The sequence below is a fragment of the Nyctibius grandis genome, chromosome 4 (assembly GCF_013368605.1).
Source record: "Nyctibius grandis isolate bNycGra1 chromosome 4, bNycGra1.pri, whole genome shotgun sequence".
In the NCBI taxonomy this organism is placed as follows: Eukaryota; Metazoa; Chordata; class Aves; order Nyctibiiformes; family Nyctibiidae; genus Nyctibius; species Nyctibius grandis.
The window spans coordinates 59,616,019-59,631,386 of record NC_090661.1 but is presented as its reverse complement, the minus strand read 5'-3'; the positions used below and the strand labels follow the sequence as shown (position 1 = coordinate 59,631,386).

Here is a 15,368-nt window from a genome sequence, read left to right as displayed (position 1 = left end):
GAGTTTGTCTTTAAAAAAAAAAAAAAAGAAAAAACAACAACAACAAAAAAAAAAGGCAAAAAGGGGGTGGAAGAGCTGGCGGGGGCAGCGGTTTGCCCGCCGCGGCGGGCAGGGCAGGGCAGGGCACGGCGGGCGGAGGGCGGGCGGGAGCGGCCCCGTCCCTTTGTACCTGCCGTTTGAAGGCGCCAGGCGGCCCCGCATTGGCTGCGGCGGCCGCGGCTCCGGTAACCCGAGCCGGCGGCGGGGCGCGGCGCACCGGGGCCCGGCCAGCGCCCAGCCCGGCAGCCAACGGGGCGGCGGAGGAGGGCGGCGCTCGGCTCGGCTCGGCTCGGCACCCCTCCGCCAGCAGCCGGCTCTCCTTCGCCGCCGCTCGCTCGGCTCGGCTGGGGCAGGGCCGCGCCTCCGTGCCCGGCAGGAGGTGGGATTAGCCCCGGCGCTGCCGCCCGCCTCCTCCCTCGCTCCCTCCCGCTCTCCCTCCTGAGGGCTGAGCCATTCCGGGAAGGCGCCGGCTCCCCCACCGCTCCTCGGCAGCGCTGCACCGGCTTCGGCCGCCACCGCGCCGGGCTCGGCCCCACGTCGCCGCGGGGCTGCGGGACGAACTGAGGTGGAGCAGGGCAGCGGCCGCGGCGGCGGGTGCGGGGTGCCCAGACTCCCGCGGCGGGCAGCGGCGGGCGGCGGGGGGCCGGGAGGACAAGTGGACAGAGCGCCCGGGAACGGGGCGGGGGGGGGCGGCCGCCGCGCAGTTGTTTTGCCCGGGGTAAGTTGGCCGATCCCCTGCGGAGGCTTCGCTTGGAGGGGGGCAGCGCTTGGCTCCCGGCTCCCTGCCGCCCCCAGACCCCCGAGAGGGAGACGCCTTTTTTTTTTTTTCCCCCCTTGTTTTTTTTTTTTTTCCTCTCTCTAGGTGTTGGTTTTTTTTTTTTTTTTTATTATTATTATGGGGTCTGTTGGGGAGCAGATCTTCCAGTTCATTGTTGCTCTTCTTCCTTGTCCAACGCTCTGCGGAGAACTATAATATTTCATCCCCGAGATGCTGCAGTGAATTTTAGTCCCAGGAAATCAGGCGAACAAAATAATCCGAATAACCCCAACCATTTGTTACCGTGTGTGAGCAAACGCTGCCTAGGCACAGATGATGGCAAAAAATTCCCTGGAAGGGTCTAAAGAAGACCTGAGCAAAATTTCGGAAGAGGAGATGCTGAGGTGGAGCAAGGAAGAGCTGGTGAAAAGACTGAGAAAAGTGGAGAATGAGAAGATGAACTTAATGGTGGAACACGGCAACTTAATGAAGGACGTGAACCGGCGGCTCCAGCTCCACCTGCACGAGATCCGCGGGCTGAAGGAGGTGAACCAGAAGTTGCAGGACGACAACCAGGAGCTGAGGGAGCTCTGCTGCTTCTTGGACGACGACCGGCAGAAAGGCAAGAAGCTGTCGAGGGAATGGCAGCGCTTCGGGAGGCACACGGCCAGCGTGATGTGGAAGGAGGTGGGCATGTACCAGCAGAAGCTGAAGGACCTGGAGGCGAGGCAGGAGACCCTCCTGCGGGAGAACGTGGAGCTGAAGGAGATGGTGCTCATGCTGGACGAGGAGCGGAGCGGGGCCGGCTCACGGAGCTCCATTGACAGCCAGGCCAGCCTGACCAACCTCAACGGCGGCTCGGCCACCAGGGACGTGGGGGACGGGAGCAGCACCTCCAGCACGGGCAGCGCGGGCAGCCCGGACCACCACCACCACCACCTCCACCACCACAAGGCCGGCGACAGCAAGGCCGGGGCCATGCGGAGGTCTATGGATGACCTGTCCGCTCCCCTTCACCACCGGAGCATCCCCAACGGCCTCAACGGTGAGCGTCCCCCCTCCGAGCCCCGCGGCAGCAGGTGCCGCCGGGCTGGCCCTGCGCCACCTCCCCTCGGCAGAGCCGGGCCCCCTCGGCGGTGGGGTGAGGGATGCCAGGGGCGGGGGGTCCTTGCCATCCCCACCCCTGCCCATCCGTGGTGACCTCTTTGGAAGAGCAGCCCCGGGGGCCGGGCAGGGACACCCGTGTGCAGGGGGGTGGGTGGTGGTGCTCCTTGGCTGTGTTATCGGTGTCTGGGGCTGAGGGTTGGAGCCTTTTTTATCTGGAGGGCTGGTGTTTTGTTTTGTTTGTTTGTTTCGGCTTTTCTTGACAAAAACCAGCCTGAGTTTTCAGGGTTAAATAAACAATGATTTTTCCTTCTCCCTCTCTCTTTCCCCCCCATAAATATTTTGGTTTACATTTGGCTTGTTTGTTTGCTAGTTTGATAAGATTGATGAGAGTTTGGAAGCATCTGATGAAAGTGCAGGTCTGCCCCACAAGAGCACACCCGTTAGCTCCGTGGGCTCTCAGCGCAGGCTGGCTCTGGCATGCTCAGCAGTTTTGGAGAGGTGCAACTCTGTGTCCCCACTGTTCCTCTGCTCCGCTTCAGAAACGGGAGGTTTGTTTGTAGAGGAGGGATTGCTCTCGAAGGGACGCTGTACTCACAATTTTGTTCAGCCTCGTCATTAAAGTTAGAAAGCTCCACTGTGAAATCGTGCCAAGCCTCTTCTGACAGTTTGTATTCAAGCAAAGTTTCTCCTGTTGTAGTGATCAGGCATTAAAATAATAATATTGGAATGTCTTTAAAATGGAGATTTTTTTCTCTTTCGAAACCAACAAGACCAAATACTTGACTTCTAGAAGGAATAGTTTGGCCAAGAGGGTTCAATAGGAATCGAACCAGGCACCATTCTATTTAATGGCTGTCTGTAAGACTCCTTTTAATGTTCTTAATCCTCTTTTCCAACCAGAGAGGACTGTTTTCTGATTGGGGTACCCTTTCCCCTCCTTCAGGCACAGAGATGGGACTAGAGCCCCAGAGGCTGGCTCCGACTGGTGTCAGCAGCGCATGTGTTTACCAGATAACCATGCCTTCAGCTCCCAGAGCTTTTGGTGGTCCTGGTGGGACCAGGGAGTGATGGTCCTTTTTGTGGTGATTTATGGCAAGTCCTTATGCCCCAAGAGATCTGAGGGCATGCAGCACTGATCAACCTAGTTCTCAAGTTCATGAATTTGCCACGTGTGGTCCTGTTGTCGCAGCTGTGTGTCTCTACTCACAGCTGGAGATATTTCGGTCACCTCACCCAGTAGACAGGGATTGCTGGTTTCAAGGGTGATCCAGTCACCAGATGTTGCAGGGTACAGCAAGCATCTTTAAATGTTTGTTGTTTTCTCTCTCTCTTTCTCTCTCTTCCTTCCCTAGTGCTGTGTAAATCAGAAGTATCTGGTTTGTAAAGCTGCAGATAGCTTCTGCTCCTGCTGTGACTTGACTTTATTTTCATAAAGCGTTGATTGCTTTGCACAGAGGCCCGGACAGCACTTGGCAGATACTGAATGTGCCGTTACTGTTTTGGGATTGAAGGGCTTTGCAGTTCAGGTTTTGTGAACCTTAGACCACATCCCTTTTAGGTATCGACAGCTGACTAGGACAAAGCCAGCTCAATTCATTCCTGTTAACCCAGGGCTCTTGTGCATATGGGACCCCACCGCGGCCTCAGAGCTGTCCCTTAAACCCAATGTGAGGCACCGTGGGATTCTTCACATAGGATTCAAGTCATCCCCGTCTGCATGAAGAGGAAAGTCTTTGCTTGCAGAGCTCAGTCCTCATTGCCATCCTCAAACGCTGTGTGCCGGATGGTGCCCAGCAGCATCATTCGGAGGGGGCTGAGAGTCTCATGTCCTACCCTATGTAGGGTGAGTGTATGGAGGGGTAGTAGAGCATCTGCACATGTCTATGTTTCCATGCGTGCCTCTGCACCCTTTCTACTGCTCCTGTATAGGAAGGAGGAGTATGGGTTCAAGCATTTCAGATGTGACCTTAGGTTTTAGTGACTTCTGGTTTTGGGGTGCCTCTGGAAGATGCTCTCTGTGGGAAGCACTGAAGCTAGCTCTTTGCTGTGAACCTGCGAGGCTTCGTTTCTGAGGGTAGGACAGATATGATCAGCACTTTTAAAGCTAATAATCCTTGTAAAGATGCAAACAAGCCTGATCTCTCCACTTAGGTAGTGAAGCTGTAAAATGACTTGAATAGTTGTCATTCTCAGATAGCATCGGTATTCAGGAAGGCCGTTTCCCTGACTGTGCCTTTGGAAATGCCTCTCAATACATATGCAAATGAAAGCTTATCAGGCCGCTTTTTTGACTGACAGCAAGAAGCATGGGAGGGGGGCTTGCCAGGGACCGAGCCGCAATTCTGTTAAGCCTGTGACAATGTGGAAGAGCAGGGCAGGTGAATGTGAAAAACAAACCCAGGAGCCAAGTGGGTAGTAGAGCTGTCAGGGAGCAGCCCTGGCAGCGAGCATCCTTCTGTGTTTCCTGGTGCCATCTCTGCCTTCCGTGCGTGCAGCTTAGATCTCAGCCTTTTAATTCTCTTTTCCTGATTATTTTTTTCCCCTGGGATAAAATGGAAGAGAGGAAGAGGAGAAAGTGTGGCCTTTCATTTTTAGGTTGCAAACTTCAGTCTGGTTTGCTGTTGTCTCATGTCTTTAAAACACTGGATAACTAACCAGTGAATAAAGCAGAAACTGCCCAGTCAGCTCAGCTAGTACCACAATGAACAGCCCTTCTATACTTTCTTACGGAAGGTGGAGGCAGGTCTGAAAGGGGTGCAGGGCAGAATTTAGCATCTGTAGGAAGAACACAGCAGAAGCCTTGGATGACTGGTGGGAGTAGGGCATGGTGAGCTGTTTGCTGGGGCACATTTGCATATGGAAAAGCTGGAAAGTCCTGAAATGGGCTGCCCCTGGTAGTGGTATCAGTGGGGCTTCGTGTGGTGCGCTGCTTTTTCTAGGTATTGAGCAGGATTGTTTAACTTGTTTAGTGCTTTTCTAAAGGAGTCCAGAGTATGGTGGCTGTTAAACTCTCCTAGGGAGGTAGCTTTTTAATGAAGTCTTAGCAAGCAAAGGAGGATTAAATATTTCTCATTTTCTTCTCAGCAATCCTTTGGAAGTGAGTTGGTAAATCAGGGCTTGATTAATTGGCCCCAGTGACCCACCCCAATGTGAGGTGATGAACTCTGGTTTTGTAACGTGAATTCAGTATAAGTGATACAAGTTTAAAAAACAAAAATACAACCCGACTTGCGATCCACCTTCCCTTCACTTTTTGGAAGTCTGTTTACTTTTATAAATGGCCTTTTTGGAAGCTTATACATGGAACCTGATAATTAATTATCTGCCCATGGAAGATAAGGTAATAAGTATAACTGATAGTGTGAAAATGGCTAATATTAGATGACACATGTAATCTTACGCAGCTCTGGATATTCTGCTGAGAGCCAAGAGGAAGTCTGCTTGGTCTGAAAGTAAATGGTGTTTCCATTCTCCGTGTGTGAGCTGGGACCTGGGCTGCGGGACAGGGGCATCTCCAAGCTACATGATGGCAACTGGCCAGTTGCATCCGTGTTTAGTGATATGCCACAGTTCCCATAAATCTACCCACAGATCCAGGACAGAAATCGAGGCACAGTTGCTGTGTTGTGCCTGTGAGTGCTTTGGCGTTCCTTTGTGGGCTCTGGGGAGTCTCTGGGTGCTTACGCAGTCTTTCTGCCCATCCAGCCTTAGGCAGCCCTGTTGAAGTGATGGCCATTGCTACTGCCTCATTCTTGCCAGAATAAAGTTTGTGAAAAAAACTGAATTAAGAAAAAAAAAAAAAAAGACAACCACATTGGGTGATATTAGCATGACCTGGGGGAAGGAAAAAGACTTCAGGTCCCATAGGATATATCCCTGGACTGTGAGGTGTGTGAAAACGTTGGGAGGAGTGACTCAAAGCTCCCTGAGGCCAGGGCCAATGGCTTCCACTGGTTTTAGCCTTATCTGGATCTGACTGGGACAACTGTTTAGCCATCTGCAAGCCTGGAGGCATACAGACTCACTAGCTGGTGATGTGCCTGGGATAAAATCCTGTGCATGCAGGCAAAGCTTTCAGACTTTAATTTCCAGCCCCCCCCGCCTCCTGTCAGCTGAATGTTGTTGTTAGAACTTCTCCTTCACCGTCCACTGAAGCTGCTTGCTCTGGGTTCCCAAAATGGGCATTTAGTTTATTCCAGTTGGGAAAATGTTAATGCATTTCTTTATCCGTGTGAGCAGTTGTTTGTTTGTTTTTTTTAATTATTAAAAGTACCAACACTTAAAAAGTGCTAGGAGAGGACCAGAAGAAAGCTGTGGATATGGCAGATAGCGTTTAGTAGCAGAGACATTAATCTATGGCCTCTTGCTGTTGTCTGCTGCAACAGAAGAAGAATGGTCTCTCTGGGTGAGGGGGTGGGAAGATCTCTACTTCTATTGATTCCCACTTGTAAATGTCCACATATTTACCTAGAGGGTATGATATATTGCAGTTAAAATGGTGGCAAAGAGAAATGGCTGTTCCCTGTGGGCTGGTATTGATCGGACGTGTAGCTACCCTGTACTTATTTCTCCTCTTCTTCACACAGCCTTTAGGCCAAAGTCCTTTGTTTTTATTAGCGTATTTATAATCAATATACATATTATTTACTATGACGTATTAATGAGGCCTTTGAGATGGGAAGATGCAGGGGCAGAAGCAAAGGGTGAGGTTCATCTCATTTAATTTGAGATATCTTCAATATAGACTTCAACGTCTGAATCCCCTTGGGCTTCCTTTGTTGGCCATGTGGAGAAAGGCACTTTGGTGTCATGATTTATGTTAGCTATGTCTGCTTTAGAGGGAGAAGAGTTGTACACTAATCGTGCTCTTTCTCTCTGCTGATGGGAAGGCAGCCTTGATGGTTAGTTCATATGCAACCATCTAAAGTCAGGTGAGATCAGTCCTATTCGCGGAGTTGTGGTGACCATCATCCACTCTTCCAATGCAGCTGTGCTAGCCCTGGGGAAAGAGAGGAAATTGCCTTTCTCAGTAGCAGTCAGATGTCACCCCCTTGCAGTCCCAACACCACATGGGCACAGCAACCTGGGTCAGAGAAAGACCTGTTTTCTGTGATGGAGACCTGTCAGAGCTCAGTGGCCCAGCCATGCTTAAGCAGAGGTTCGGCTACTTGACCAGTTGATATCTTTCTTACATCAAGGGCACTTTTCATCTTCTGAGCATTGCTCTAACTTTTTTTTTTTTTGATACTACCATATTTAACATCTCGGTATTTTTGGTGCTGTAGGCTGCTACGTACAGGTTGCTTGTGATTAAGCCAGGAAACCTACCCTGGGCGAGTACACTAGATGTAAGACCTCTGTAGAACACCTATCTCCATCTCTTCTGTAAGTTCAGTGAGTTCTGCTAATAGATTTATCAATGCTGAGGGCTCAGAAACTAAGGGTATAGCTTGAGCTTCTTGTGGCCAGCAGTTGTTGGCCACTCATCCAAGGGGCTTCAGTGGAGTGCTCCGCTTGAGGCATGTTTGTCATTGCCTGCTCCCACCTCCTTGCTGGGCACTGCCTATGTGCCAGCCCACTGGGTGCCCAAACTTCAGGGTAGCTGGTGTCCCCAAAAACAAGGCTCAGGACACTTAAACTAGGTACCAAAATTGGGCCATATCTGGAAATATATTCTCCATAGTAGTGCATTCTAATTTCGTTTTCCTCTTTCAATTTTCTATAGAGAGAACTTGTTCTGAGCTGTCCTGTTGAAGGAAAAAACTTGTATTGATTAAAAGGCACTTTTCTATTGGCCTTTGATGGAATTATTCACTTACACTTGTCAAAAGCAATCAAAACAAGGGGAATAAACTCTGTTGGTTACATGTAAATGATTTGGTCCTCTGGAGGCACTTCATCAAATAAAGCTGAGGATCGAATTAAATGATCTAATTAAGTGGCAGGCATGGGAACCCAAAACGCAGCCTTGGCAGGTGTTACACTCGGTGTGCGTGCGGAGATGGGGGACATGAACAGTAACGCTAACAGAAGCGTTGCCTCTGAAAGGTTGAGGGTTAATGCTTTTGTGGGGACAAGGCTGTCCACATCCATGCATCCTGGGCGATATAGGAGGCCCACCCTGGCAGGGAGGCTTTGGGCTTTTTATCTGCCCTAGGATGGCTGTGGCCTTGCTTGCATTTCACACAGAGATATCCATGGCAGGGTCTGATGAAGTTGTCCCCTCAGGCTGGCCCTGTGGCATCCTTCTGTATCGGGGCTGCACTTTGGAGATGCTCTGGGAGCAGAAGGATGGACAACAGCTGATCTCACTGGTAGGCGAGATGGAGGTGAGGTGCTTAAACTGGCAAAAATGTCTGGTATACATCAGAAAGGGTGGAGTGAGGCAAATGAAAAACATTTGTAAGCCCATTTAACATACACACTTAAAATGCTTGGCCCCAGGAAGGCTGAAATCCTTTCCATGCTCACAATCTGGCCTTAATGCATCCTGCTGCAAAGCACACATCGCTGCTCGCGTGGAAGAGGGAAGGTTTGGGGGCCGCGCATCCAGTTTTTCTGTGAATTAGCAGCGCCTGGCTGGGTTTGCTTCTGCATTCTGTGTTTTTAACCTGACTTTTTGTCTGCCAGCCAGAATTCATCCTGCCCTGTCGCCAAATGTCATCGTCCCCTCGTGGTTAACTTGCTGCAATTCATGAAACACTTGGCTGCCATAAATAGTTATCTGCAGAGGTTCCTCCGCACGCGGAGCGGGCAGAAATTCGCAGGCAGCGCTGCAAGGCACTCGCGCATTGACGTGTCCACCAAGAGAAAGTTGACCCACTTCTGCAAATAGATAACTCCTGGCAGAAAAAGTAACACTGTCTCAGAGAATCTGTCTTCCCCTTGCCTACTGAGTTGTGAAACAAAAAGCAAGCCAGCTCCATCTTCTGAGTTAACAGCGAGCTGAGCACAGTACTCCCCATCGAAACGAGGGCGTAAATCAGCCCTTGATCTGAGGAGGGCTTAAAATAGCCACAATTCATTTGTGATATTTTTTATTTTTTTTTAATACAATGAATGCTTTTGTTAGTGAATGAGATGTGTAGAGTTCAGGACTCAGCTGCTCTTAGGCATTAGGAAACATTTATCACCATGGCAATTGAAGGCTGCTGTACAGGGTATTTTGAACACTTTTCTAGTGACTCATGTCTGGGCCGAGACCGTTTATGCCAGGTTACTTCAGTCCCTGTGCATACAGATATATGTATGCTCTTCCTTCCCTTAAATTACTTCTCACCTTGCTATTTGCCCCTCTCAGGAAGCTCATTGCTTGTGCTGACTTCTTACATCTCTGAGCAGTGGTGGTGCCAAATATCCACCTTGCTCAGGGACTCTCCTACAAAGGGTCTTTGTGAAAGATTGTCCTTGTGAAGTGGATTACAGGTTATTTGTTGTTTAGATTTGAGATGGGGGCACTCCAAAGCACTGCGTTAAGTGCTGTCAGTATTGCGGCCTTGTCACCTGGCTTACCAAGTGGCTATGGACCCTCCATTTCCAGGGATCTTGTTGTGAGATTGAAGCGATCCTAAATCTGATGTGAATTAGCTCATCGTCTGCATGGGCTTCTCCTGCAGGTTTGCAGGATGGGATGTCTCCTGTTTGCTTGGGGTGGCTGTGGTGGGAGAGGGCTATGCTGTGTAGAGCACCGGTGGCGAGTGCTGGCCTTATGGCATCGGGGCTTTGGCCAGCTGTAAATTGCAGTTGCAGGGATGACACGCTAGCTGTCTCGTGCGGTTGTGTCAACCTCAGCTTGCTGGCAGAATTAGTTCAATCAAAGCTGGAGTGGTGCTCTGAAAAGCCCTTCAGACATTGCTCCATCCCCCAGCTCCATGCAGTGAAGCTCAAGATTGCGTGCTGCTGCCTTTCCCCCATTTCATCCCCAAACTCCTCTGGTGCTGGGGTTTAATTCGCATGCAGGGAGGTCAGTGGCATTCGAACGTTTGTGGGAGATGGAGGATGTAGCGTGTAGAGCACATGGATGGAGCAGGGCTCAGGCTGGGATGCAAGAGGAGATACTTTGCTGCTGATTCAAACTCTCCAGGGCAGTAGGATGCTCCAGGGCTGCCTATGCCTTCCTGGGACAATGAACCAAGGCCATGTGGTGCTGAGAGCTCCGCTTCGGTGCGGAGAGGAGAGCTACACAGCGGGCGCTGCTCTGTCCTCTTGCTGCAGAAGACCCATGGAGAGGAAAGGAGTGGGCAAAAGCACCACTCAAAGTAGAGCAGAAAAAACAAACCATTATTTCAGAAAAGAAGAAAAAGTAAGCCTTACAGCACTTCCAGTCCCCAAAGCTTAATATTTCTATGGAAACCAATGCAGCAGGAGGCTTGCTGTCAGTCTCTGATCTAATGGGGCTGACTAGATTTAAAAAATGTTTGTCCTTCCCCACATCTTCCATCCTGGATCATCTGAAGACAGGTTGCTGCGTATCACAAGTGCAAGGTTAAAACCTGCATTCCTGGTTTCCGACTCACCGTTAAGTGCTAAGCAGTCTTTGGAGGGTTGGCATCCATCTTTCATCTGCAGTTTTTTACTTGCTAACATACATTTCATTCACTCTGTGACACTTACTGATAATGTGGCCTATAAATGCCTGCCCTGTGACACTGTGCTCCCTGAAGGATGGCTGTGACTTTGTATGAGGCCATGGACCATTCAGTGGTGTGGTACAGAATCACAGAATCAATCAGGTTGGAAGAGACCTCTAGGATCATCGAGTCCAACCATTGCCCTGACACCACCCTGTCAACTAGACCATGGCACTAAGTGCCATGTCCAGTCTTTTCTTAAACACATCCAGAGATGGTGACTCTACCACCTCCCTGGGCAGCCCATTCCAATGTCTAATGACCCTTTCTGAAAAGAAATGCTTCCTAATGTCCAACCTGAACCTCCCCTGCTGAAGCTTGAGGCTATGTCCTCTTGTCCTATCGCTAGTTGCCTGGGAGAAGAGGCCAACTCCCACTCCACTACAACCTCCCTTCAGGTAGTTGTAGACTGCACTAAAGTCACCTCTGAGCCTCCTCTTCTCCAGGCTAAACAACCCCAGCTCCCTCAGCCATTCCTCATAGGTCAGACCCTCCAGACCCTTCACCAGCTTGGTCGCCCTCCTCTGGACTCGCTCCAACACCTCAACATCTTTCTCGAAGTGCGGGGCCCAGAACTGGACACAGTATTCAAGGTGCGGCCTCACCAGTGCTGAGTACAGAGGGACGATCACTTCCCTAGACCGGCTGGCTACACTGTTCTTAATAGAGGCCATCTCAGTGCCCAGTGATGTTGCTGCAGGGACACTGTTTGACTTGAATGGAGTTAAGACTTGGGCTCTTTACGCTTACTTTGATCTTTTATTCAAAGGAGATCTATGATGTCTTTAATCTGCAACAGTGGACATAATCTGGCCTATTTAGGTAACAGTCTGCTTGATTTTTGTGTAGCCAGAGGACTACCCCTGGTTATATATGTGGAGATATTTACTGTTGTCATGTTGATGTTTTCACTGGTTTCCCTCTATTTTTGTTTTTAGTAGGATCTACTAGAAATGGCTCCAGAACAAACTACATAAAAGTCTGCTGGTTTATGCCAGAGTAGCATGGTCAGATGCTAACAGAGTATCGATAATAAAAAATAACTAATCTTGGTTGGTGCTCAATCTTTTTCAGCTTCTAACAAAGGTGTTAAGAAAAATCTTATTTTTATGTACAATCCTAAAGCACTTTTGTGATGCACAGTATTCTTTTGTCTTCCTGGTTTCCTTTTCTTATCTCCCTTACTGGGGTTTGCGGTCTCATATTTGTATCTTTCCCAGCAGCTGATTATAACTTTGATTGATGCTTTGGATCTGTGGAACTTTTAATCCCTTTCCACTGAGTTAAAAGCTTGTTTGCTGTTGAATGTGATACGTAGTTATAGGTTATATGATCTTCAGCAGTGGCTCATGCATCGCACAAAGATAGCATATTGTGAAAAACTCTGATAAAATGTCCCCTTGTTCGTTTTCGTGACTGCAACTCAAACCCAGCATGGGAGTAAGGAAATTCTTCGCTCCTGTGCAGACTGCTGATATACCTGTCCTTTGCTGTTACCTATACCTATGTACTCGCTTGCTTTATTTCAATTATTCATTCATTTCTTTGTGATGTTTATTTTTGAGGCTACAAACCAGTTGAGTATTTCAGCCAGTGTAGCAGGCTTTCTGACTTCCAGTTCTGATAACATTTGTGGTGTTTTCCCTTTTCATCCTCTTAACTGCATGTTGCACCTCTTAGAAGATGTGGATCGGTTTTTAAAGCCTGCATATTTATTCCTCTTTGGTGTCCTGAAACATGGTAATATATGTCTTGTTTGTGGAGATCTCTTCTGGAGTGGCTGCAGGTTCCACCTCAGGAAAAATAATGTTTTCTGCAGCTGTCAGTCCTCCAGGCCATGTGGATGTAGCTGACATATGTGACTGTATTCAGCCGTCTTCTGAAAGCTGTTCTTTTTGAGTTTTTGGTGTAGCTGTTTGCTTTCTGGATTCTGAGCAGTTTATTTGGAAGTCTCCCATGCTTGCCTCCTGCCCTCTTGTAACAAAATGCAATCCTCTTTTTATGAAGTCTGTTAAGACTGTATTGTTTTAGATGTAAGCTTTAAAATAACTAAAGGATGGATGGTTTTCCAATTTCCAGCACTGAACTGGGACCCAGATTTTGTGCGCTTTCTCATTGTAACATGGCTTTCTGATGTAGTCTTAGATAAATTACGTGATCTGTGGTTCTCCTTTTATACAACCAGGATAATATATTTCCTTTGTCTTCTCCAAGTTTCTTGTGGTACCTCAAATGGGGCCTTTAACCATTGCTATGATACCAGTGATAACAAACAACACAGGTTTTGAGTTATAATGAGCTAGTAAGGAAGGAGCAGCCTTTATAGTAACTCCACACATTTATAATTCCCAGTTTTGGAGTTGCTTGAAATCCTGTTTCAACTTTTCTGGGATGAAAGCACTTTGCGTGTTGGAGTGCTTCTTTCTGTATTGTATATACTTCTTGGGACCGCAGGATGATGAAGTATGGACAGTCTCCAGCCAACTGGTAAAAATAGGAACTTGTCAAATAATAATTCTTCTCCCAAATGAGGAGAAAAGGAGCAAAATAAGATAAAGAGCAGTGTTTGCCTCTCCACAGACAGAGACAAGTGCAGAAAGATGCTGCTGCTGTCACAGCAACAGGTTACCTCGATATCTTTCAGAGAGTGGGGACAACATTTGTTGTTTCAACTCATCCCATCTGTGTTGCCCAGTGAGTATCATGCTATATATGTGTATTTAAAACGCTGTTTACATGGCAGCCTAGGGCAGTTTTGGCTGAGGTGAAGAACCACGACTGTGAAGCAGACGGGTCCTTGTTGTTACGTTACTCCCTGTGTCACTGCAAAGCAGCGGTGTCTCTGCTGTAATTGCTAAAGACACCTTTCCCCTTTCCAATTAAATTCTTACCCGATCCCTTGATTGCTTTATTTCATACACTGATCATTTGGTAACTCCTAACAAGCCCTGACTGAAAAGTCATCAAAGTCACTCTTGGGTGTGAACCCAATGTTTGTTAACCACCTTGGGCTTTTGTTCCCATTTGCGTAGTGGAATTTGTAGGGAGGATCTATTTGTCAGCATATCACTGAATCGTTAGGAGGGTGACAAGACTGCAGTAACTCTTCCTAGGCAATTATGTATGAAAGATTGTCAGTATGAGTAGTATGGGAAGTTAAAAGCCTTAATTTTCATTTGGAATTGAAACCCTAATGACTTTCCACTCCCACAGCTCATAAAGACCTTGTTTCAGCCTCAAGTTGACCAAGAAAAAAAGGGGGGGAACTCTTTTATTGCAGACTTTTTTGTGCAGGGTTTTTATGAAAAAGCAGATTTGTGAGTCACTGTTCTTTGTATAAAAGATAATTACTGGAGTACGAACCTCAGAAAAGTGACATTTCATGACTTCGCCGCTAGCCACACAGTGCGAGCTTTTGCTTTCTCTCTTTTCAATTGGTTAAGTTAAACAACATCTTGGTTCAAAAGGACTAATTATATTCCTGTTTGTTGTTTGCCTTATACACTAAATGTTTTCTATATGTAAAGCTAAACAGTGGGGAGGAGGAGAGAAAGGATCACCCCAAATGAATGCTATTTAATTATTTACAGTGATGGGTGTAGATCCTGTGGTGTTAAGTGGATTGGTGTATTCAGTCACATCCATCACTCCCAGCATAGTAAGGAAGAGAAACTGGATCATGCCAATCCTTTTGTTAACCCTAGGAGCATAATTAAGTTCCTCTGGAAATTTGTTCTTTAAAAACACAATTCTCTAAACAGCAGTGTTGTTTAATCCATGCTTACATGTAAAGCTGTGTGTTTATCCACTTTTGTGTGTTTTGTTGTGTTTTTTTCTGTAAGTAAGGGGAGCATTTTGTAAAGCAGTAGCATCTGCTGACTAACGCAAGTGAGAGCTGAGGGTGGGTGTGTACGAGGAGATGGCACATGTGGGTCACAGTCCTGCTTTGGCACAACGGCAAGTGATCCAGAGCATTTCCGTTTTTGGGGACCTACCTGGGATACCTGAAGGGCATCTTCTGTTCACAGGACAGGTGCTCAGCATTTTCAGAGTGTTAAGTATTTGGAACGTGATTCAGACTTTGCTCTTGGAAGTATCTGAGGTGACTAGCTAATTGTCTTGGCCATGGGGCTGTGTGCTTGAGAAAGTGTCGCTGCAGAGCTGTAAATGCCCTCCGTCCGTGACAGCGTAGGTCTAACAAGCTTTCTGATCCCACAGCTGTGGAGGCAAGTCTGCTCAGAGTCTTGCAAGATGAGGAATGGATCACGTAAATAGCAGCTGATGCAGTTGTTGGAGAGGCCTCTATTTTTCCTTTCAGCCTGTTATAGCATCTTGGCCAGGTTGGACAGGGAAGGTTTCCGATGGAAAATCTGCTGTCCTGTCCTTTCATTCTGCCTTATTTGGATAAAAATTAGAGATCTGTCCTTTTTTTATTTTTTTTATTTGGCAGTTCAAAGTGAAGCAAATGCAATATTTTTGGGAAAGGCTTGGAACTGGCCCTGTAAAAGGAACGTTATCTAAAGGGTAAGACTCCCTGACTGTGTTATGGTTAAGGATAGTGGTATTTGAATTTGACCTTTTCTTTTTAAATGAGAGTTTTCGTATTTGGATTTAAACCAAAACCAGATCAAACGCAAAGGCACAGGGTTGTTCTCTCAAAAACAACATCTGTAGAGCTGGAGGAAAGGGCTGGGCAGAATGGAGTGGGTGGCCTGGCATGGGGGGCCACGGAGGTGCCGACCTCCTGGACCTGCTGCAGGAGGGTGGAGAGCAAGAGGGCAGTTGAGGGGAGAACTTCCGTCAAGCTCGCATGAAGCTCTCATGCAGCCCTCGTG

The 15,368-nt window shown here is 48.0% G+C and overlaps 1 protein-coding gene across 1 annotated transcript in view; it reads left to right on the top strand.

Annotated features, from left to right (window-relative positions):
* Positions 1-728: 728 nt before the first annotated feature.
* The window catches only part of CCDC85C (coiled-coil domain containing 85C), a 112,052-nt gene continuing 97,412 nt past the window's right edge, over positions 729-15,368 (top strand). The window contains exon 1 of the mRNA XM_068398494.1: positions 729-1,841. Coding sequence (XP_068254595.1) covers positions 1,130-1,841 — 712 coding nt within the window. The 5' untranslated portion in view covers positions 729-1,129. The remainder of the gene's footprint in view (positions 1,842-15,368) is intronic.